The sequence below is a fragment of the Egretta garzetta genome, unplaced genomic scaffold, assembly GCF_000687185.1.
Source record: "Egretta garzetta isolate BGI_Z169 unplaced genomic scaffold, ASM68718v1 scaffold51, whole genome shotgun sequence".
NCBI lineage: Eukaryota > Metazoa > Chordata > Aves > Pelecaniformes > Ardeidae > Egretta > Egretta garzetta.
The window spans coordinates 3,900,482-3,923,182 of record NW_009258549.1 but is presented as its reverse complement, the minus strand read 5'-3'; the positions used below and the strand labels follow the sequence as shown (position 1 = coordinate 3,923,182).

The 22,701-nt window shown below is 41.2% G+C and overlaps 1 protein-coding gene across 1 annotated transcript in view; it reads left to right on the top strand.

The window, feature by feature from the left end:
• The window catches only part of MRTFA (myocardin related transcription factor A), a 128,708-nt gene that overhangs the window by 94,487 nt on the left and 11,520 nt on the right, over window positions 1-22,701 (top strand). Inside the window, 4 exon segments of the mRNA XM_035903192.1 lie at window positions 4,816-4,881; window positions 19,655-19,710; window positions 21,283-21,358; window positions 22,038-22,199. Of these exon segments, the coding sequence (XP_035759085.1) occupies window positions 4,816-4,881; window positions 19,655-19,710; window positions 21,283-21,358; window positions 22,038-22,199 (360 nt within the window).

Here is a 22,701-nt window from a genome sequence, read left to right as displayed (position 1 = left end):
GTCCCTCTGGCAGTAAGTCAGTGTTCAACATAACATGCACAGGGCCTTACCACAAGCTGCTGTTCAGAGCCGTGTGCTTCTCTTCACCAGTTCTCAAAAAACAGGAAATGCAGAATATTTTTTTAATTTTTTGTTGTAAACCTGTCCTGGTAGGTGACATATTCTCGAAGATGAGATTTTTTTTTTTTTTTCTCTTGAGATGCTGAGATGCAGAGGCTGCAGTCTAGTTTCTGTAGTACTTCTAGCCAAACTATCAAACACGATGTTTGGTTTAGAAATAGAAGGGCTTTCAAGTATCTATGTGTAAGGGCAGGCACGCTGTTGCGGATTTAGAGGACAAGCTGCAAAAACCACCTTAGCTCATGGCAAATATTTGTTCTTGCTACTGCTTACTACTAATGCATCCCTGTACTACGACTAGAGTGTCCTGAAAGTGTCCATATGGGTGCAGCCTCTGTATATTAAGCACATACTGCTCTGAGCTGCCACCAGCCATGAGTAGGCAGGAGTAAGCTCCAGTCTTGGAATATGCCTGTGGGTTTCCTGTTAGGGCAGTTCTGTGGCAAGACAAACAAAAAATAATTGTGACTTGCTGTATTTCACTAACAGTGTAACTCTGTTGATAGTAGATGTATTGCGATGTTATTTGTCTCTTAGTACATACACCCCCTTCAAATCTTCTCTACCCCTCCTCTTAAACTGCCAGTAGCAGGCCTCTAAACCAGCTCCCAGATTTCCCTGGAATGTTTTACTAATTCTGGGAACAGTTTATTAGCGATAGAAAAACGTTCTTCAAACTGTTACTATATTTCAGATTTTTTCATACTTGTGAAATAAATAAATTATGCCCATTTTTGAGTGGGAAAACCAGACAAGCATACAAAGCCCGCAAAACGTTGCACAGACTGTGACACAAGTTGCATGAAAGAGGTGGGTAGAAGGGTACCAGCATGGTACTTATTCTCTAGCCAGCAGAGATCTCTCTCCTTTGTATGACCTGATACATTCCTAATTTGAAAATTAATTTAAAGGTTAAGTAGAGGGGTAAGGTAAACAGAAGATTGTTGGTTTGTGATTGAAAGACTTTACACTCCAGTCTGTCTTTGAGTAACTTTGAATTTCTCTGGTCGTTGTAGACCTTTGGCTGAGCTCCATGTACAACAGCCTTGGATTGGCTCTTGGGACATCTGTTAATCTATATATAGGATTCACACACTTGCACACGTAAACAGGTGATCTCCTAAATATATGAAATGATGTTGGGAACTCCGAGTTCTTTTTAAGCCAAAATGAATTCAGGAGTGAACTGAAGTAATCCTTTTTGCCCTCTTCCCTGCCACAAAAATAAGCTGTATTGGAAAAAAAAAGTGCATTATGTGCTGATAATAACTTGTGCTTAATATGTATGTATGTACATTCAGAAATCCCAGGAATTACTTAATGCCTATTAACAGTATCCTGAAAGTGATCTTTTTCCTATTCTCCAGTCTAGTGCTCTTGACAGTTGCTAGTTTCTCGCTGTGAAGGGACATATGGTTTAAAAATAAAAGGTGCATATAATGAGTAGAGAAAAAGGGCGGTAGATGGTAACTAGTATAGAAATAAGATATATTTAGAAAAATTCATACGGGAAGCTGAAGTCAGGAAGGGAATTTTAAGTCATTTGATGAAGTCTCTAGCTGTCTGGCTCAGACTGATTTCTAATAAATCTGGGAACAGCAGGGAAGCTTCAGAAGAGCTAAAGACCAGTAACATTTTGCATCACTACTGAAAAAGGGTGAATGAGTAAAGAGTGGCTAATCTGGTATCAGTTCCAGGAAAAAAAAAAAAAAAAAAACCAACTATGGAAAATTTGATAAAGAATTTAGATGGTATAAGAATAGCACTATAATCATGCTATTCAGCTTTTCAATTTGTGAAAACAGGTCTGTTGAAATGCGATTTTGTTGTTTGGATACATGGAATTTGGTTGCTAGGGGTTTTGTCTGAGCGCAATCGACTTTTTTAAGGTCTTTAACTTAGTAGTGTTGTATATTTTGGTTTTAAAAAGTATCTTTCAATTTAATGAAGTACTGCTTAAGTGGATTAAGAACTAACTGTAATCAAAGCAAGCAGAAAAGCGTTTCCAGTTGGGATCAGCCCAGTGCGGTCTGGAAACAAATGCAAGATTGTAATGGTGTGGACGGAACAAATATTAGTGGAGGCATAAATAATGACATTAAAAAAATCGTTTAGATCATTTAGGCAAACTGAGACAGTCGGGCAAAATGTGCATAAATACAGGTGAGGGCAGAGTTATGCACCAAGGAGCAAAAAATGCCAGCCACACCTGCGTGGGGGAGCTTTTTGCTGAAAATCCCTAACTCTGGGAGGTGAAAGGTAAATAGTAGGTGGAGTTGGAAATGGGAGGGAAAGTAGATGGTGCTAGCAAGTAAACAGTAAGGCGGCAAAAAGAGCTCATGTACATTGCTAGCTGTGTAAATGAGAAGACGTAATAATGAGATGATCTGCACTTGAAGCTGTGGGGATAGACCTGATGCTATAGGTCTGTGCCTTGCCTGTATACATTTAGTGAGATGTGCTAATGTCGGGTATGCAAATGAGTCCCTGAAACGGCTCACTAGTGGAAATGATGCCACATTGTGCGAGATTTAATGTGCCGTTATCTAATAGGGCTGAAATCGCTTAGTGGCATACTGCTGCTGGAAGGATGAAGTCTCACCCCCACCTTATGTCAGTGTTGGCAAATACCTGGCTATACAGTCATTTTCTTCAACTCACTAACAGGACAGAAAACTGTTCCCTGTTTCGGCTGGGCTGTGGTCTTTGTCGTGTCAGCGGGTCCAGCCACCAGTCAGGGGAACAGGAGATGTAAGGAGTGAGAGATTTGACTCCCTTGCAGCAAGCTGTTAGATCAAGTTCTTGTGTAGACGTCTCAACACCCGATGTGGGTTTTGATCACCTCAAAACAAATCCAGCAAATGAAAAGCTCTGTGAACAGGCCAGCTGTGAGACTATATTAGCCCTCATGCTACCACAGAGGTAGGAGTGTGATCGCATGCTGGGTGGGAGGAAGAGCCTGAGACTACCACTTCAGTTTGCAGTTTCACAGCCAAATGAAGGGCCGGTTCCTTCCCCTCTGTGTTCCCTCCTCCTTGCTCTGGCTCTTGGCTGATCCCACACAGAATTAGCATGGTGCTCTGTACACCCTCCCTCTGTCTCTCCCTTCCCCATACTAAAGGAAGTAGTTTCTTGCCCAGGGTGCATATATTAAGAAATCCTAGTTTGACTTAAGAAAGAGAAGAGAGGTAACTTGGTTGCACACTGTACAGAAGTACCTGCAACAGGTAGGAAATATATTCTCACTGCCATAAACCTTTCAAAGAAAGGTACATCAAGAGCCAAGAGAAGTGGAAGCTAGACAAATCCAAGCGAAAATTTAAGTATGCATTTAAGTGAGAGTGATTAGCTGCTCTGCAAACGACCAAGGAAGAGATGGATCTCTTGTTAACTTCGTATGAAGATCTGGACCCTTATTGGAAGCTGTATCTTAGTCAAATGCAAACTGCAAATTAGGAGGTTGAAAGAAACAGGTAAAATGTGATAATATGTGTAAGTAGATGAAGTGGTATCTTCTCCTTAAAATTTTTGATCCCTACATTAGGGAGTGTACAGTATAAATTTGGATATAATGTATGAAATGAGTGCATTGGACAAGAAAAGTCCTCAAGAAAGGAAGCATAAGGGTTGTAAGGAGACTGTATAGTTGGACTGTAGAGTAGTTTTGCTGTCTGGTGGTTCCACTATGTTTGTGTGGACTTCTGTGTGGGCTATACAGCAGACATAAGCTTGACAGAGAAATTGAAATGAAAACAGAAGATGCCATGCCATTCATTCTATAATATTTTATGTTGAGTATACTTGGGAGTTTGGGCTTGATTGCAGACAGGATTCAGTATCTATTGATGTTCACTCAGGCTGTCCTAAATTGATGTGTGTGCGTGATTTTTTTCTTCAGTTTCATAAGGTCCCTTTCGTATGGAAGCTGTCTTTGTTAGAACCATATCTAGCATACTGCTTTGGTTGTGCAGTTTACAGGGAAACTGCTGTTATAATCTAAATGTTGAAATTATTACTATTCCAGAGATTTGCATTAGAAAAAAAAGTCTAATTGCCTTTCATACAGGTAATGCATATGCTTTGTAACTTTAAAATAAATAGGTAAAATTCTAGTGATAAGGGATTCCTTTTGCTTTGGAACAAAGACGCGCCTAGATATATCCATGGTATTTCATGAGATGTTTCTGAAGGTGAATTTCTGAGTTGAGGAAGGAAATCAACCTTGTAATATAGAGTAATGACCAATAATTTTGTTATATCGTTTTAATCTACACATGGTAATTAGAGTTTTCAGGAGTCATTAGCAGCTGGGGTGTCACTCTGTGTTTATTGGAGGACTGTCAGACGGTGTTTCTCTTTGTTTGTTTTTTAATATTAATGGTTTAGAAAGAAGTTGGTGCTCTAGAAAGAATTGAGAAACAAGCCTGGCTTTGCGGATTTTTATCACCCTGCCAAGACCCTGCGCAACTTCCTCTCCCTGTTGCCCGCATCAGAATACGGAAACCTGACTGCTGAAGGCCACTTCTGCAATTGCAGTGGTGCAGGGGAGCAGGGTGGGAGGGGGCTTTTCTTGTTCTGCTGCTTGCTAGCGCCTTGGCATCCAAAGAAGAAAACAGGATGCGTTTGAAAATGTCTCTCCAGTTGTTTCTTGCACTGATGAGTTTCCTTCTCTTCCCTCTCTCTGCTGTTGTGCAGTGCTGCAGTTGAAGCTCCAGCAGCGACGCACACGGGAGGAGCTGGTGAGCCAAGGGATCATGCCGCGTAAGTATCACTTAAACTCTTTGTCTCGGTGTTTTTATGCATGTTTTTGAGTGGAGAGTGGTTTCGCATATGATTTGAAAGATCAAATTCTCTGTTTCTGGATGAAAAACAACGTATGAGAGCCCCACCCTGTCCCACCCAACTTGGTCCTTCTGAAGTGTCAGTAATCAAGGTATGGGGCCACCTCTGATAATGAGAAAGAGAGTAATGGCTTTAAGTGTAACTGTACTCCAAAACAATGCTTATATTTGATCACAGTGGCGAAGAGTCTTCTGGAGAACATGCTATGTTAGAAGTGCCTTATATACTTCACACATGCTGGTAATCGCTCTTTTAACAGGCTTCCTGCCTCTGCAGTTTCTGTTCTTGTTTGTCAGCTCCCCAGACCTCTGAGGCAGTTGTAACTTTGTATGTACATATTCTATAAACTGAGTGAAAACAGGCAGTGCGTACAAGATGTTAACCAGTAAGGGGGCATGTTTTATGTTTGTAGCTAGAAAACATAGCTAGAAAGAACCCTATGGACCAGTCCTCATGCAGGGGAAGGCAAAATTTGCAGAACCAAAGAACTTGTCTGGGCGGGCACACAGGATATACCCTACTGCCAAGTTTTAATAAATTCACTGTCAGGTTAGTGTTGGAGAAGGTATTTTTTTGTTTTATTCTCCTTCTTCCCCCCAAAATGCAAAAAGATACCTGACAAATAGTTTTGTGATGCTTTGGTACCACTGAACTAGATGACTATAGGTAACAACCTGAAGCAAGACCAAAGAGCAAGTGTTTTATTTTTGAGGTCATCTCAGTTTCGCTTAACAGTTTTAGTAAAAGGCAATAGGTATACGCTTTCTTCTTTCAAAAACTTTCCCCCTCCCCCATTTCACAAACAAATGAGGAGTTTCTCATTCCTTCTATTTCTGGGGTGCACACTGTAATATGACACAGTGATGTGACTTACACTTTGCTAAAGGCATTAGGGTTAGTCTGTCAGCTCTCTCTGAATGAAGAGAACCTGTCAGCAGCACTCTGTCAGCTGAAGTGGCTCTCTGGAAGGTAGTGACATGCTCAAGATATTTCGGGGACCCCTACTTAAAATTCTATTACCAGATCAAAAAGGAAAGATTGTCCTGTCTGGATATAGTACATCATGCCTGTCGTCTTATTTTTACCTGAGGAACTCGTATGCGTGCTTCTACAGAATGCACTTACTTGCTTTTGGATGAAAGACTAGTGGCACAGTGACTGTGCCCTTTTACTGATGCTTCTCAGAAGAAAATGTTCCTGACTTCTTTGTGGTCTCCTGCTTTAGGTGGATGTGTATGCAAATACTGTATTAAGTTATGTTCAGTACTGGCTTTCTTCAAAGTGTGGCTGGCCAAACTTGTGATTCCTGAGCGGGGTCTGTTTTATGGGCCCTTTGAAAATGAGGCCCTTGCAAGTATTTCAAGTAAGGCACCCAAAGTAATTAGTCAGTCTGAAATTTGCTTAAAATACTGCCTAAATAACTAGTCTTTGCAGACTTGTGCCTTTTGTTGCTTCATTTATGTCTCTTACATGTGAGTTTTATGACAGACCAAAGAAGAACGCTCGGTGAAATATCATTGTGAAAATATTGGCGACACATGAAAAGGTCCTTTCTGCAATGGACAAAAACCACTTTAGCAGATCTGTTCTAAACCTGGTTTGAAATTAGTTCCCTCCAAGTCATGGTATCATTTACCCATCCCTGCCAACTGGAAATAACCACACATAGGGAAATGTTTAAAACATTATTTGCCTGGGCCATTTTTAATAAGAAGATCAGATGTGAGATAAATTGTGACACTTAAAGTAAAAGTCCCATTTTTAACCTGAGAAGTACAGAGGATGACTAGGGGCCGTGTTCCTCCTGAAGGTGTCTCAGAGCCATGACAGCTTTGCTTCTACTTTCAGCAGTTCAGAATACACATTTTTACTTCCTACTGGGAATATGCAGGTATCCTGTATTCTTTCACCTCTCTACCTTGTATCCCCTGTCTGTGAAAACATTTAGGTACTTAATCTTGTTCCTTTGTCACCTACTACTAAACATGGCTATACTGGGCCCCATGTCTCCCTCCTGAATTTGTTAGTCAGGAACCAAGCCCCACACGGCCCTCTATGATGATTTAACAAAAATATAAATGTGGGAATCCAGAGGATGGTTTGGTGCAGAATGAAATGAGCTGGAGCGCTCTTTCCACATGAAATGCTGGTTGGCTTCTAGCCTTTATTTTCCATCTGGAGAGCCTTAACACTTGAAAAAATTGTGGTAGTTGCGGCTGTATCTACATTAGCATTATAGCTTGCGTCGGGAAGGTTCTTTTGAAGTGAAGCTCCTGATTGCACCTGCCTGCTATACCTGGCTTTGCACCATAAAATGAAGTTTGCAAGTTGGATTAAATTGGGATGAAAGTAAACTGGAAAATATTCTACCTACAGCTACTATGCATTCAGTCCATTCGACCAGACTACAGCTTGTCTGGCACAACGCCCCCCATTTCACCTTCACAAATAGAGCATGGATGTCAGTTCCTCAGCATCAACTGTTACTCTGTGCAGATTTGCTCTTATTGTGCTATCCTACATGTTCCTTTAGATTAGCCTTTAATACAGATCAGTTCTTGGAGCTTGTAGCCAAACAGGCATGCAAAAATCCGTGAAACAAGTATGGGAGAAGTAAAAAGTTTTTGTTTTACATTAAAAGCTATCTAGTGTGCAAACTCACTTTGGTACCTTTGACTGCAATGTAGGCCTTACCTGGTGTTTAGATTCAGTTTGGTGCCCTAAATAAGAAATTGTATTTCAGGCTTCCATCAGCACAAGGTTTTTTGGACACTGTAAACCTGAGAAGCGGGAGAAGACGCATTGGTGTCCTCTTAAAGTGAGAGTGAGAGTCACACCACTCCTGCTTTGCTTGTTAGGAACAGAGCTGGGAATTGCTTACTTTGTTGCCATGTGGAATTTTGTTTATCTGGTAGAGAGGAAAGGCAAATGTTTCAACATTTTTTTACCAAGTACACTTAATCTTGCTTGAATAACCTTTCCAACCCACCAGCCACCTACAGTAGGGCTATGCTTCACTAAAAGATTTTTGTATTGTAGTAGGAAATAAAGTGTTTATAAACAGTAACAGAGGATTCAAAATAATTGGGGTTTGTGCTTCATTAATTCTTCTTGCTTTTCTGTTATCACTTTGTGTAGCATTTTACTAGTAGCAGCATTCATTAGTTGAAGATTAAAATTCTCAATTTGCCATAGAAAAGAGGCGGGAAGCAAGTCTTCATCTGCAAGTGACATACCTGTGATTTGAGCTGGAAGAACTGTATCTAGAAACAAGGAGAGCTGAGTTTTCAGATTTATTCAGGTTTTGGCCTATTTTCTAATAGTGCAAATAGACAAGCTATTTTGCTATTTGCATTTTTTTGTAGCTATGCAGAGGTGATTTTCATCTTCTTGTCCTCATAAAATGCAAGCTAAACAAAAACTGCTGTCTGTGCTCGACTCTTTGAACTCTGTCATGCTGCAGAAGAACAGTCAGATGCTGTCATTTTTTACGGTGTCAAATTTGAAGTTTGCAGCTATTGTAAGGTTTTTGGGGGGAACTACTAAACACCCAGTTTTCCACCCTTGAAAAGAACATTTAAAACAGTAGCTAATGTGCATCTGCATAGAAAGACATGTGGAAAGTATCTTCAACTAAAACAGCAAACATTTTTAGGGGAAAGACATTTGGCAAATGTAGCAATACTCTTGCTTTGCAAAATATGTTGCGCTTTGGCTTCTGGCTGTAAACGCAAAATATAGGCAAGCATGCAAGGTTGTCCTGTGGCAGAATCCTGCAGGAGAGCTGTTGTGACCACCTAAGCAGGCGAAACAGAAGATAATTTCTGGGAATGCGCCTTCTGTTGCTCTATAGCACTGCTTTGTGAGTATCTGAAAGTGGCACAGGCTGCCTTTGAAAAGGGCATCGTCTGGAGTGAAACCTAGAAGGAGAGTGGCTGCAGTACAGGCGAGAATTTCCAGGAGCTTCTTTTTCGCTTCAGTGTATTGGGTGTTTGCCAGTTTTTGTGCCCACATCCAACTACTCTGACTGTATGTTAGCATTCCAGGATGTGATATATGCAGAATGTATGAATGTCTGTACAATCCAAACAGGATGGAGTTTGTGCTGTTTTTCTAATGTGAATGTTTTTACAGGCACTGAGGTATAGGTCTGCATTTTCATGCTATAGGTCTGCGTTACCAACACTCCGAAGCAGTTTTCTGCTTGGACATGCAGCCTCTTAGTTGTTTGAGCGTACTTTGGAATACAGGATTTGTGAATCTTGTGCTGCTGGGATTCAGACTCTCCTGAAGAAAGTGTATTTTATCTCTGGACTACAAGAGGGGAGTGTGCCATAGTTCAACTGCAACATGTCACACGATTAGGAATGATTGTAATATAGCAGACCGTCTAAAGATTATAATCTCATTAGGCCTCTTATATCACTACCTGCATTTTTTTTGTAGCCATAAGGTTAATGGAGAAAATTTAGTCTTTGTTATAAACCTAAAATACAGTATTTGCTCTTTGGGGGGGGGGGGGGGGGGGTGGGAGACATTGTTTAGAATTAATTCTAAAGGAATTGACATTTACTGGGGACACTTAGTGATTTGAGGATACAGAGCACAGGTTATGCTTTGGCATACCAGTGTTGATCATCATCTAGGCAAAGCTTGCAACTGGTCTTCTGCATCCAGCGTAGCTACCATCACAAGAAAACAAGGATCTTTGAGGTATTGATTTCAGGAAGCAAAATGCTTGCCACCTGTGAGTTTCTAAAGTTAAACCACGTCTCTAGACTTTAATACCTCAACCCCCAAATTTGGCCGTATGTTCACACTTGTGTTTGTGTAGGGTCACTAAAAATGATATTGCTGCTTTAGTCTTTTATCTGATGGCCCAACTACTTCTCAGTTTTAAAAAAGTAATTTGGTTGATGAAAATTATGTACTTCCAACTTTATTGCATAGCTCCGTATTTAATATTTTATTCATGTTCATATTTTCTTATTAAGCTGCCAGTTTTAAACCTGAAACTTGTCAATACGGTATATGGGGCGGTAGTTGAAGTAGACCTGTCCTTTGAGGATACAGTAAACTTCTGGTTCCTGTCACAAACAACAGCTACAGTAGAACATCTTAAATGTTGTCAGAAACAAAAGAAAACAAAGCCCCTAACTTTTAAAATTGTTTAACTGTTAATTGTGAAATAGGACCATCTTTTGATGTATGTGAAAGAAAGACACAGTAAGCTGTTGAAACGCACGCTCTTACCTACATGTGCAGTATTTTTCATGGCAGGAATCATTCTGCAGCCACGCTGATGACTTCAGGTGCAATTCTTAATGTCTCAACAATATTTTATCTTCTACATAAAGGCTAGGATAGAAGATGACAGATGAGGTGCTTAGGGACATGGTTTAGTGGTGGGATGGCAGGGTTAGGTTAAAGGTTGGACTCGATGATCTTAAAGGTCTTTTCCAACCAAAGCGATTCTATGATTCTATGATTCTATGAACTGCTGTGCCTATGTGGTGTTTTACCGATTCGGAAGCATTGCAGTGTGGCTACGCAGCTGACATTTTGAGATTGTTGTGTGTTATATTTGAACTGCAGATAAACCATTTGCTTTAACGCCCCGAAAGAGCTCTTCCTGCTTTACCTCTCTCTGCTGCATGAAGTGTTCCCGTCATTCTCTTGCTGCTTTGCCTATCAGATCTTTGTAGTGATGTCCCCTGTAGTTTTTGGAATATATTTATAGTAACAAAACAAAAATACAAATTTTTACTTCCCTGCCATCTAGTGTCTGCTATTCTGCCCATTGGTGACTGCTTCGCTTTCTTAACTTCTTTCCACAAAACAAGCTGAAACTCTACTTTCATTTAGGATAAGGAGTTAAAAACAAATGTATGGACTGTAAGTATCATTACTTCCAAACTTGTTTAATAAAATGTCCAAACCTGTCAAGTCCTTAGCTCTAAAAATAATAACAACTTGTTTTTAATACTCCATTTAACCTCTGAAACCTTGCTATTTCCTGGTTGATTGTGTACGGAGTGGGACCTCAAAAATAGAGGCTGCAGCGAGACTTGATGTACTCGATGTCATGCTCTGAGAGTAAGGCTGGAACACTAAGCAGGTATCATAAAACAAACAAAAGCTGTAGAGGGCTCTTGCAGCTGTGTTTGTTTGTGGCACGTAGCACAGAAATCCATAACTGGTTTTATTTTAATTTGATCATCTACCTGTAACTTGTCTCCTCGGAATTATTTGCTGGTTCTTAGACTTTGATCTCTTCTCTTGAAGCACATTTTCAAAGCCTTGAGGCTTTGTTTGAAGGAGTCCGTGCATTTAAGCCGAGAGCCTCATTGTCAGGGGCCTAATAACTGCACCTGTTTATATTTTTTATATTTGTTTGTTTATATTTTTAGATAGCTTTCTGTGTTTGTTTTCCATGTCTTTCTATCATCCATGATTAATGAAACATGGTTAGAGTAAGAAAGTTCATTTTGTTAGTGATAGAAATGTGCCGTTCGCCCTTTCTGAAGCTGTAGAAAGAACAGGCCATTCTCAGGGGGGTTGATAGGCTGCGTTTAGTCCTTGATCTCTGCAGTGATAAGATTTAACTCTGCCGGTTGCAAGAGAAACATAATAACTCAGGGGAGTAAAATCTGGTATGTAATAACAGTTTTTCCCCCTTTGTGTATCCACAGTCATCTTGGGTTCATTCTTACTCGTTGGCTGGGAATGGTCTCTCCTTTTTCTTCTCATGGACCCACACCTCCCCTAGCCTGGGCACTCCATAAAGTTGTCGGAAGAGTTTGCAAAGAGCAATTATCCATCCAGGAAGGAGGCATGAGGTCTGGTCTAGGAATACATGGATCAAAGGGTTCTCTCTAGAAGTCCCTTATCTCCCTTTTCCTCTTCAGTTTGGAGGTGGCATCATCCTAATTTATAACCTTTTTTATTTTTCAGTTCAAGATTTAGGTAATGCCTTTTGAATGCCAAGTGTTAATGGGGATGGACAGAGCAGGTTATACTATCTGTATTTGTTCGATATAAAGCTGTAGCCTCAGTCACCCATAGATCTGATAACTGTTATCATGGGTGTTAATTTCCATTTTGATCCTGAAGAGGGTGAACTTTCTGAGAAATTACACATATCTGTTAGTGTTTAAAATAACTCAGTGTTGGGCCTTGGAAAACCTTAGCCCTTTCTGTCAATAATTTCGCATGTTTTACACGTCAGGCTTTTCACACCATTGAAACTAACGAAAATCTTACACTTCAGCTGTATTGTAAAGGAGATACTGCTGTAATGAAGTTACTGATGGTTTTGCTGAGTTGTGGACGTGGGCTCTGGAGAGGTGCTTGGTTCAGGCGTTGGAAGTAGCTCGGCTGGTGCATGGCCCCATGGTGAGCGGAGCTGAGCCAGGGTACTGTAGTCCCACCTGTACGGATGCTCGTGCAACCAGGGCAAGCCCAGTTCAGGGAGATGGAAAGTGGCTTTTTTTGGGGAGCAACAGCTCTGTGAGCCAGTATGCTGTGCAGGCTCATGAGTGTTGATGCAGGAGAATGGGTGACTCTATGAGGTGGGGTGTCAGGGAGGCAGGACTTCTTCAGCTCTGGCTTCCACAACAGCCTGAGCCTCAACAAACAATCTAGCTAACAGGGCCTTTATTCGGCTACTGTCTTCTGTGCCATATCTGTATTGATTGGAATAGCTCAGTAACAGGGAAGGCTCTGTAATACAGGCCATAGCACTGTAACTGTAAAGCCATGCTTTGGCAGTGCTGGCAACAGTAACAGCATAGGGAAGAACCTTTCTCCAGCCTTTCTTCAGTTTGAGACTAGAAACGCTCGTAATTCTTTAGTACCAGCGACATTGTGTTTGAAGGGTGTCACTGAAGGACAAAGGCAAAGCTGCATTTGTTTGGGTGCCAGAGATGTGTTTCTCACCTTCATAGACATATTTAGATTGGGTTTTTTTAGGTCAGTCTAATTTTGAATTTTCTGAGTTTATATATTTTGGGGTTTGAATAAACACAATTTACCAGTAGTGGCTTCTTTTCTTAACCTTAACTTGATACTCAGATCTTAGCCTTAATCCAAGGGCTCTTACCAATGCCAGGGCTATGAAATCAGCAAGAATTCTCTAGTATGATCAGGTCTGTGTACCAGATACGAAACTCCCTGGAGCTGCATAAGGAGAAAAGGGTGCTGATGGAGGTCTCTTCTTCTATTACCTGGGTATTCCCCACCCCCTCTTCATATTTCTACAGCATGCTGCTCTTTGATACTGCCCCACTAGCAAGATGATGGCTCTTTCTGTGCATGTGACCCAGTTTTCGAATACGTTTGTCTTCCATGCTATGAGAAATGCTTTTTGGAAGTGGGGTGAAGATGAAGGGGGAGAGTGCCAACTGCCTTGATCAGTGGTTCAAGTTTTGTGTCTCTTACCAAATGCCTCAAACAGAACGCTATAGGGTGGGAGCCCCACCCTGAACCGACAGAGGAAGTCATCAAGCCTATTTGCAGAACTTTATCTCATCTTTTTACGAAAGCATAGTAAACAAGAGAGAGAAACTAGAATTTGGTTGCGAGCAGAGGTGAATAGCTGCAGCAGAAGGCCTTCTGCCGTTCTGAATTAAGTCAGCATGTCTGAGGTCGGGTTTAGACATGACACGAGCTTCTCTTTGTCAGAGGAAGATTTTACCTTTCCCTGGGGAGCTGATCTAACTGAAGAGCAGAATACTTGAATCGGTAGCCTTTCTACAAACATTGCATGTTGTCTGACCAGCTGATTTGCAGTTCAAATATCACCTTGTTGGCTATAATGAGCTAGATACTGTGCTGTCTCTCCCCTGTCAGCCTACATGTCTGATAGCCTCCAGTAGTGATCTTACCAATTGCAGAAGGTTTTGCAGCCCCTTCTTCCCCCTAGACGCTTGAGCTATGAGGGCCTGTGAAGACCCTTTTGCCTTTCTTTCTTCCTTTTATTTGGTTCCTTGTAAACTTTGGTGTCTTCTGTCAGCTGTATAAGCAAATGCAGAGTGTACAAATATTTTGACCTCTTTCACAGCAGTTGGGTCAGTCCCCTTCCCCTGCTATGTTTCGTTCTTAGAGTGACTGAATTTGGTTCTGATTCCACTTATTTCTCACAGTAGGTAACAGGAACTTGAAGATCTGCATATCTTGACTATCTTTGAAAGCTTTGTAAGGCTAACATTTGCTTTTTTATACTGCGGGCTAAACCCTGAACAGAAAACGTTTGAAGCATTTTACCTGACTTTTTATCTCTGTTGTTATATTGGAGATTTGGGGTTGATTCTTGGGCCTTGATTCAGTCTGTTTGTAGCAGCACCAGTTTGATGCTTTGCAGTAGTATCTCCATTAATTTATGCATCGCCATCTTCAAACTGTATCTTGGACTGAGGGAACGCTGAATTCATGCATTGCAGTTTTGGACCCTGTTTCATAGGAATCAGTTACATTGCTTTGAAGCAAAGATTAGCAACTTCTATCTCCGTGCTTTGTATGGAACGGTGTGCATCATCATAGACGGTCCTCTGAGCTGCTGCTTAACTCAGGGAGGGGGTCAGATGGAAGGACAGTAGTTGCAATGTATAGCTGCAAACATTTTTAAAGCGGGGTGGAGGCACAAAACAGTTGCATCACTGATCTCCAGGGAGATTTCTTATGGTAGCTAAGGGTGTGACCACAAAGATACTAATGCTTCAGGAATTCTGGTGATGAAGCATCAAAATGCTCCACAATAAGTAGCAGAGAGACTAAAAACCTAGGATATATGTGGCAGGACTGGCTTTAAACCCAGCCTCTTGTTTCTGACTTTGTCTGGCAGGGCAGTTTTTGCTCAGTTTTGCTGACACTATTATTTGTGGAGCCGTGCTGTAAACCAGCATACCAGTCCAGGTTAAAATAACTCTTTCAAAACAACTGTGATCCGAGTCCGCAAACGGTTTTGTCAGCATAACTGTGGGCTAACATGCTTTGTCCCAGGCCTAGGTACAAGAATGAGGGCAGAAAGTGTAACAGCTGAAAATACCATGCACCTATCACATAGGAACAAAATCAGAAAAGCAGGCAAAAGGTATACCTGACTGAAATTGGGCATTGCAGAAGTTACTTCTGTGTTCTCAAATACCCCACTAGCAGAGAAGTATCCAGGATTTTTTTTTTTTTCTGCATACAGTGGAAAACAAAAACTCTCAACAGCTTCTACTACTGTTGTACTTTGGCAAGTTTTGGGGTTTTTTCCTCCGGCAGCGCTCTATTCCCATCAGGGACTCACCCTGTTTTGCTAACAAAGCTAGTGAAGCTGGCCACACAGTTAAGACAGATCAAGGATTCGAACTGAGTTAACTAGTACTTCTTTTTGGGGAGGGACAAGTGCCGTGGGGAGGGGCTGGAGTTACTGTATGGTGATGGTTCCCTAGTACAGCTCCCTGTGCGGCAGGACTACAGTTGGACTATTCGGGGGGAGACAGAAACGAGTGGGACATGAGGGAGGGGGAAGAAGAGGTCATTACTTAAGCTGGACCTACCATCAGACTAAACATTTGTTGAACTGCCTCCCCGGGACATCAGGATGTTAAATGTCTTTTTGCCATTCTTGGGTTTAGTAAGGTGCTTGACATAGGCTTGCCTGATGTTTTTGTAAGCAAGCTGGGACAACTTGAAGCTACACATGCAACTGGTGAGAGGACCGTACTGGAATAAAGGCTTCATGTCAGACTGGGAGAATGTGTTGAGCAGGGTTTTTGAGTGGGGAGGGAGGAGGTCCATGTCTGATAATATTTGGTATTTTCAGTAATTTGATGTAAACAAGGGAATAGTGTGCATATTTGCAAGCTTGCAGGTTAGTAGGCTGGGAGGAGGACAGGATTGGGACTCACAATATTTGGAGGAGCTGGAAGATACAGGACAAAACTAAATTAAAATGCAGAGTTTCTACATTTTGGTACATCTAATCAGTGGCATGAATTGAGGGTGGAGAATGGCTGGCTAGATAGCAGTTCTGCAGAAGAGGATTGGAGACCTTTCATGGTTTGTAATTCAAGCACAGGTGAACATGTTATGCATTTTATGTACACAAAAAAGGCAAACTGGCTGGGGCATACGACTGAGAAGTGTTATTTAATAATCATTTAGCTCTATAAAAGCTGATAAAGCCTAGGCTGGAATACGCATCCAATTTTGGACACTATACTTCAAGAAAAATGCAGGTCAAATGGAAGGAGTAAACAAACAAAGGTCTGGGAGATGTTATGTGTAAGGGAAGTTTGAAACAACTGGCTTTGGTCATCTCATATAGCAAAAGACTGTAGGAAAGCCAAAGTTTTCAAATATGTAGGGATAGATGCAAAGAGGAAGATTATAAATTGTTCTCTGTAATGATTGCAGGTAAGGCAAGGAATAATGAGTATAAAATATAGTAAGGGAAATTTAAGTTAGATATTCAGAAAGCTTTTTAATTAGTAAGAACATCTATGCACTGGGATAATTTCTCTGCAATAATATCACACTTTTTCACGAGAGGTCTTCAAGAACAGATTAGACTGTAAGGAATAGTTCAGTGTATTTTATCCAGCCTGAGCAGTCAGAAGGGATTAGGTGGTTGGAGTTTCTTCACAGAATCATAGAAAGTTTTGGGTTGGAAGGGACCCCTAGAGATCATCTAGTTCAACCCCCTTCATCCTTATTTTCTGTGGTTGTATCTGCTGCTTCAGGTACCAAGGGCTGTGGACATGAATCCTATGTCAGTGATAGAAGTGCTGGCCCATGTCTACCTGGTTACCACTGCTTCTGCTCTGCAGCTAAGCCGCTCATTTGCATGCACCATCAGGACAAGCCAGAATAGCTGATAAGGCTGAGAACAGTACAGCTTTGTGAATATGGGTAATTTTGAGTGGAATGGATAAAGCTGCACTCTGGTGAGCAAGCCAGCAAGCTATAGAGGGCAGGAATAATTTTGCAGGGATCAGTGCCAAGTGGCTGGGAAGGGCAGTGTGGGAACTGGAAGAGGGACATGTCTGCATTGTGGGTCTCCTGTAGAGCTTACACAGAGCTTTACTGCATCAGAGTTCTTCATTGGATTTTTCTTTTTTCCATTTGCTAGAGTAAAATCAGCAGAGTTGCTCCGCAGCTCTGGCCTATGTAGTCATTTCAAAGCCAGAGAAATGTGCAAGGCTTAGTTAACTTTGAATGGAGTATGATTTTACAATAGACACCCTCTTTTGACATGTCAGCCCCATCCTAGATTGCTGAGGGAAGCAGTGAAGGATTGGTGCCCTCTTGACATTTTCAGAGGTCGAATATGAAGTCCTCTGTCATGATGCCAGCCCAGAGAGCTACAACCCAGTGCTTGTTTCCAGAGGACTAGTCATGAGAGACTGAAATTGTTCTTTACAAGATTCTTCCCGTAGCAGTTTTGCGTTACTTACTATTTAATGTGGGGAGGGTTTTTCTTTTTTTTTTTTCTTTTACTTGGGGATTCTTTTCTTTTTGCTTTGTTCTTCTGTATGCAAGAGTTTTCTTGGACTACGTGTGAAATCAGCTGAACTCCTGCAGTTGACTTTTCTGACCATTTGCTATGGTCAGGGAAATGTCACTTAAAGTTCATGTGCTGCCTCTTACTGACAGCAGAGGTAGGCAGGAAGGGGAGAGTAAGAATTACTGCCATGCCTGCACATTCCAGTGGTAGAGAGCTTTTGAAGACTCAAGATGAGGTCTGTTTCGCTTGTCTCCAGGGTAGATTTTTATACTGATTTATATATTTGCATGGTATCTTTGCCCAAGTGTACCTGAACTTTTATTTCACTTTTCTGTGATATGCATACAATGAGAGAAGTGCATGTTTAAATTCAAACACATGCATATTCACAAGCAGTTCGTGTGTCTCAAAAAGATTTCCCAATATTATTTGTTGCTTGCTCTTCATTGAAGTGCAATTGTCAGACTGCCCAGGAGTTGATGTCTCAGCTAGCCAATGAAGTTTTTTGTATTATTTTTGCAACTATTGCAAAACCATATCTCTACCCTTTGGTTTATCCCAAAGTGCAATCAGTGCACTCCCATTTCAGAGCTTGCACAACTTTCTCTGGTGATTTCTCTCCATAACCAGACTGAACAAAACTGTCTTGAATCTGAACGGGAACTATTTGTCCCATCATTGTAGGGGTCTGTATACTCACTCACTGTGGTTAGTTCTCAATTATTGTTAATTTATTCTACAAATTATTCTTCATTCACTTCTGTAGTCTGAATTCCATCTATGATGCCCTGGTGTGTTCAGAATTCCTGGCATATGGACTAAATTCTATTCTTTACCCCACTGATGTGAACCTAGAGGGACTCCATATTCTGCAGAACACTTCGTCTTTGGCTACTCCATTTTATTCTGTAGGAAAGAGTTTTTAGAAGTCTACACATGCATTAGAAGTAGTTTCTTACATTGCATTTAAGTAAGGGCTTTTATTTTTTAATAGCCCTTTGAGATTTAATTATTAAGTTACATAATTAGAAATATTTACGCGTTAGTCTTAAGTGAAAAATTATAAGAGTAGACTGTATTTCATAGGACATAGGTGCAGTACGTTGGAATTATTAACTGTACAAGTTTAGATTTCTGTCTTCAAAAGATTTGCAACTTACCTTTAAAGCTGAAGTTTTTTAATTTTGCTGTTTTGCTTGATGGTGGTTTAGAAACTTCACCAGGCAGCTTTAAATATAAGTATTTCAGAAATATGAAAAGAAATTATGATGTTCCCTTCATCTAGTTCTGAATACAAGCCACAGTGTGATTGTTTTAAAAAACAAGCTACTTGCGGATTCGGGAAAAGCGTGAGGAGCTAGTGACACTTACCGTTGCTGAGTTAGAACTAATAGTCACCCTCTTTCTCTGGTTTTACTGTGGGACGTGAGCTTTGTGTGCTCCAGAGGAGCCAGGCGGAGTGAGAGATTCCTCCAGGGTTAGTACGGTCCTGGACAGCAGAGGATCGGTTTCTTAAAACATGATCCATTTTGGCTCTGGTTTTATACTGGGCCCAAGGGGGCGAGGAGGTTTGTTATATGGAGAGCTGCTGTTAATTCCTCAAGTCTTGGTTTTCTGTCAACAGACAGATGTACTTTCCTGTCCAAGTGTTTCTGTTTTTGTGATCGTTTCTCTTACATGGAGCAATATATACGTCCTGTGGACCTGCAGAATTTGTAACCAGCCCTTGCATGTACCCAAAACACAGGTGCAGATTAAGGAAAGACTTGCAGCTTCCTTTGACATTAAAAGGTAGCAAAGAGGATTTACAGTTCATTAGGATCCTCCCCCATCCTTCCAACCATTTCATGTATCTCTTCAATGTTTCAGTGCCATTCCCTTACTTAAGGGTCCTGGATATTTTACTCCATGTAAAAGGCATTTGTGGGGGTCCTGGTTTTGACTCACGTTCTTGGACCCTACTTTGTGAACAGTGGTTAGTTCAACTAGAAGTGTCAGTTCCTATTGCTCCTGTGCTGTTAAATGGAGTACGTCAAGTCACATCACTTTATACCAGCTGGAGATCTGGTCCAGTGTGTTGAAAGTTGCAGAAGGCAGTTGCTGTGGTGTATTTGTTAACTTAGTTGGCCTAAAGGGACAGGCAGTGAGAGAACTTCCATCATTCTAATTCATTCTCTACAAATGTTTTTCTCTCAACAGCTCTGAAAAGTCCAGCTGCATTTCATGAACAAAGAAGGAGTTTGGAGCGGGCCAGGGTAAGATGCAATATGCTCATTAATGTTTTGGGGAAGTCAGGAGTAGTATGTCTTACATTTTGGGCATCCTGTAGCTGTTAATGAGATGCAGAAGGAAATCGTTCATATTCTAGGTGTAATACAGTGCTATGCAGTCAGAGCTGTATTGGATGGGGATGTTCTTTAGCTTGTCTGTGGTGGTGGTGAACCCGCAGTGAACTAGTTGTGCCTAAAAACCATTGAATATGGTGCCTGGATTTCCCCTGGAGTCGTCTTTCTGGAAGTCACTGATACTCTTCTTCCCCACTGTCCATATACTTTACATTTTTATTTTTATGGTGTCTGTTTTGCCCTTAAATGCTCCTGTCACGTGGAGCTCAGTTCTACCTTTGAGGAAACTGTATGGTTTCTCTGTTACCTGCACGTGCACTTGTTTATCTAGGACATTAAATTGAAAACTTAGTAGAGAGGATCCCTCCCCAAAATCCTGTAACACTGAAATCACATAGACTTCTGGCTCTATAGAAAGAGGAAGCCAGGAGTCACACTTCGTGTGGCACCTTTGCTAACTGGGGAGTTTCTTGATGATTTCTGTTCCTCAAAAGGTCTCTGGGGATAGGTTTGTTGTTTTCTGATCAGCCTACAGGGGAATAAAACCCATTATGACTGCTGGGCTAAGTTTTGTTTTAAAAATGAAAGCAACATAAGTGAAAAAATAACAACTGTGATTGATTAAAACCTGTAAGGGAGTGTTAGCACTCTAAACTCTGTGGAAGGATTGGAACAGTGGACTTTGCATTAAGACCAGTATCCCAAAGGTTTTTGCTTCTTCCTCCTCTTTTTTCCTAAAACCTTCTTATTAAGTTAATATTTTGGTGTGGGCAGTTGAGCAAGTATGGTGCAGTTTTCTGATGGCCAATACTTATCAGTCTGTTACCCACTGCACCCAAATTCCCATCTGGCTGTGTAAAGGGTAATGTGCTCAGCCTGGACTGGGTCATTGCTCTGTAGTGCATTCTCCAAAGACAGAGCTAAAAGCAGTTCTGGAAATTAAATGGTCTCATCATAGCATTTAGATTCTGCCTGCCAAGGGAGTGCATGGGGTCTTTAGCTTAACAAGTAACATATCTTTAAACAAATAGAAGAATATGCCCAAACCACAAGTCAGCCTTGAATGCCAGCAGTACATGGAAGTATTTTTTGTGAACAATAGAACCAGTGCATCTATCTTTAATGTAAAAAGAAATGCCTTGAATTTCACTCTGACACAAGTTAATGGTGTTGCATAAAAGGGGAAAAGAAGGCTTCAGCTCTTGAGGAAGTCCTTTCCAGTTTCTGTTCTGCGGTGCAGCAGTGTACTCTTACACTGAGGCGATGTGCAGTAGAAGGTCATATTTAGAATAAGGTCATTCTCTGGGTGCTCTGGGACAGAAGATATGCCCCTTCTTTGTTATGTGTTTATTTAGAACTCAGTAACAACTAAAGATGGTTGTTTCTCTTGTTTGTGCTGTCCAAGATGACCTCACTCAACTCAATCAACTGAATCAACTCAACCAACTGAAATTGGTTCTTATTTGTCTATTTTTGCTGCAGACAGAGGACTATCTGAAACGGAAAATCCGGTCCCGGCCAGAGAGATCAGAGCTGGTTAGGATGCACATTCTGGAAGGTATGACACATGCTAAACAGGAAAACATCAACAATAAACTTTATCGTAATTACTTATTTAACAGCTTTCTGTTTTGCCTCTGAACCCCAAGTATTTCCTTCAGTTGGGAGTGGGCAAAAGATCATGCTTGTTGCTTGATTTCTTGGGAGGGATTCAACTCTGCTTGCATGGAGATTCTCAGAAGAATCTGTTATGTGAACTCAAAATTGTGCAATTTTGTGTAGCTGAGTAACAATGAAGTGGAATAACTGTGAATTGCTCTTCTAATAAGGGAAGACACTATAAGATACTCAAGAGGGAGCAGGGCAGATTTGATCTAATTAGTAAGCATCTCAGTTTCAGAGAGGGAGTACTATGTTGCTGCTGACTACCACATCTTTGAACACAACTGAAAGGGTGAAGATGAATGAGAATTAGGTGACATCAGTTTGAGAACAGTGAATTGGTCCTATTCTGGAGTCACAAGGGCTACTGTAGTTATCTCTATAACTTAAATACACGTAATATCTATAATATATTTACAGTGCATAGTTACCTATTGTTATATGCAACTATTTTTTCCATGCAGTTATCTACTGTTATCTATAGTTACCTTTCTGAATAGAAGTAAAATACTGCTGAAGTGCATAGGTTGACCATTGCTGGATTGATGCCATTTTATTTACTTTCCCCCAAACAGAGACCTCAGCTGAACCCTCCTTGCAGGCAAAGCAGCTGAAGCTAAAGAGAGCCAGATTGGCAGATGACCTCAATGAGAAGATAGCGCAGAGGCCAGGTCCCATGGAGCTGGTGGAGAAGAACATCTTGCCTGTGGAATCAAGCCTGAAGGAAGCCATTATAGGTAAGGCCAGGGGAGGGTCTGTGTTGAGGGCATTTCCTATAGGTGGCTGTGATTTCCTATCAAGTCACCTGCCTGTCTAAGGGAGTGCAATCCCATGGTTGGTCTTGTTTTCCTGTCTCAGAATCACAGCCTTTCAGCCTCAAGGATTCTGAAAAGCAGAACTCCCTCTGACCCAGGTACTGGTACAGAGACATTAAATTATAGGGAGTATGGACATCCCAGAATAACGTGAACGCACTTGCATACCCTAAAGACTTGACAGACTGTTGAAGATTGCATTCCCTAGATTCTCTCCTTAAAAATCCGTCTCTCGGTATAACATGTCAGCAACCTTGGGCAGGGAGAACCCACTGACTTACTCGGATCAGGGAGAGGAGACAGAATATAAACAGGTGTGATGAAACAAAAGCTGTCTGTGAACTGAAAAACTTCAGAGGATTCAACCCCTTTAAAAATAAACCAGAACAGATGTAAATCATGCCAGTGCCATTCCAAGGGCTGA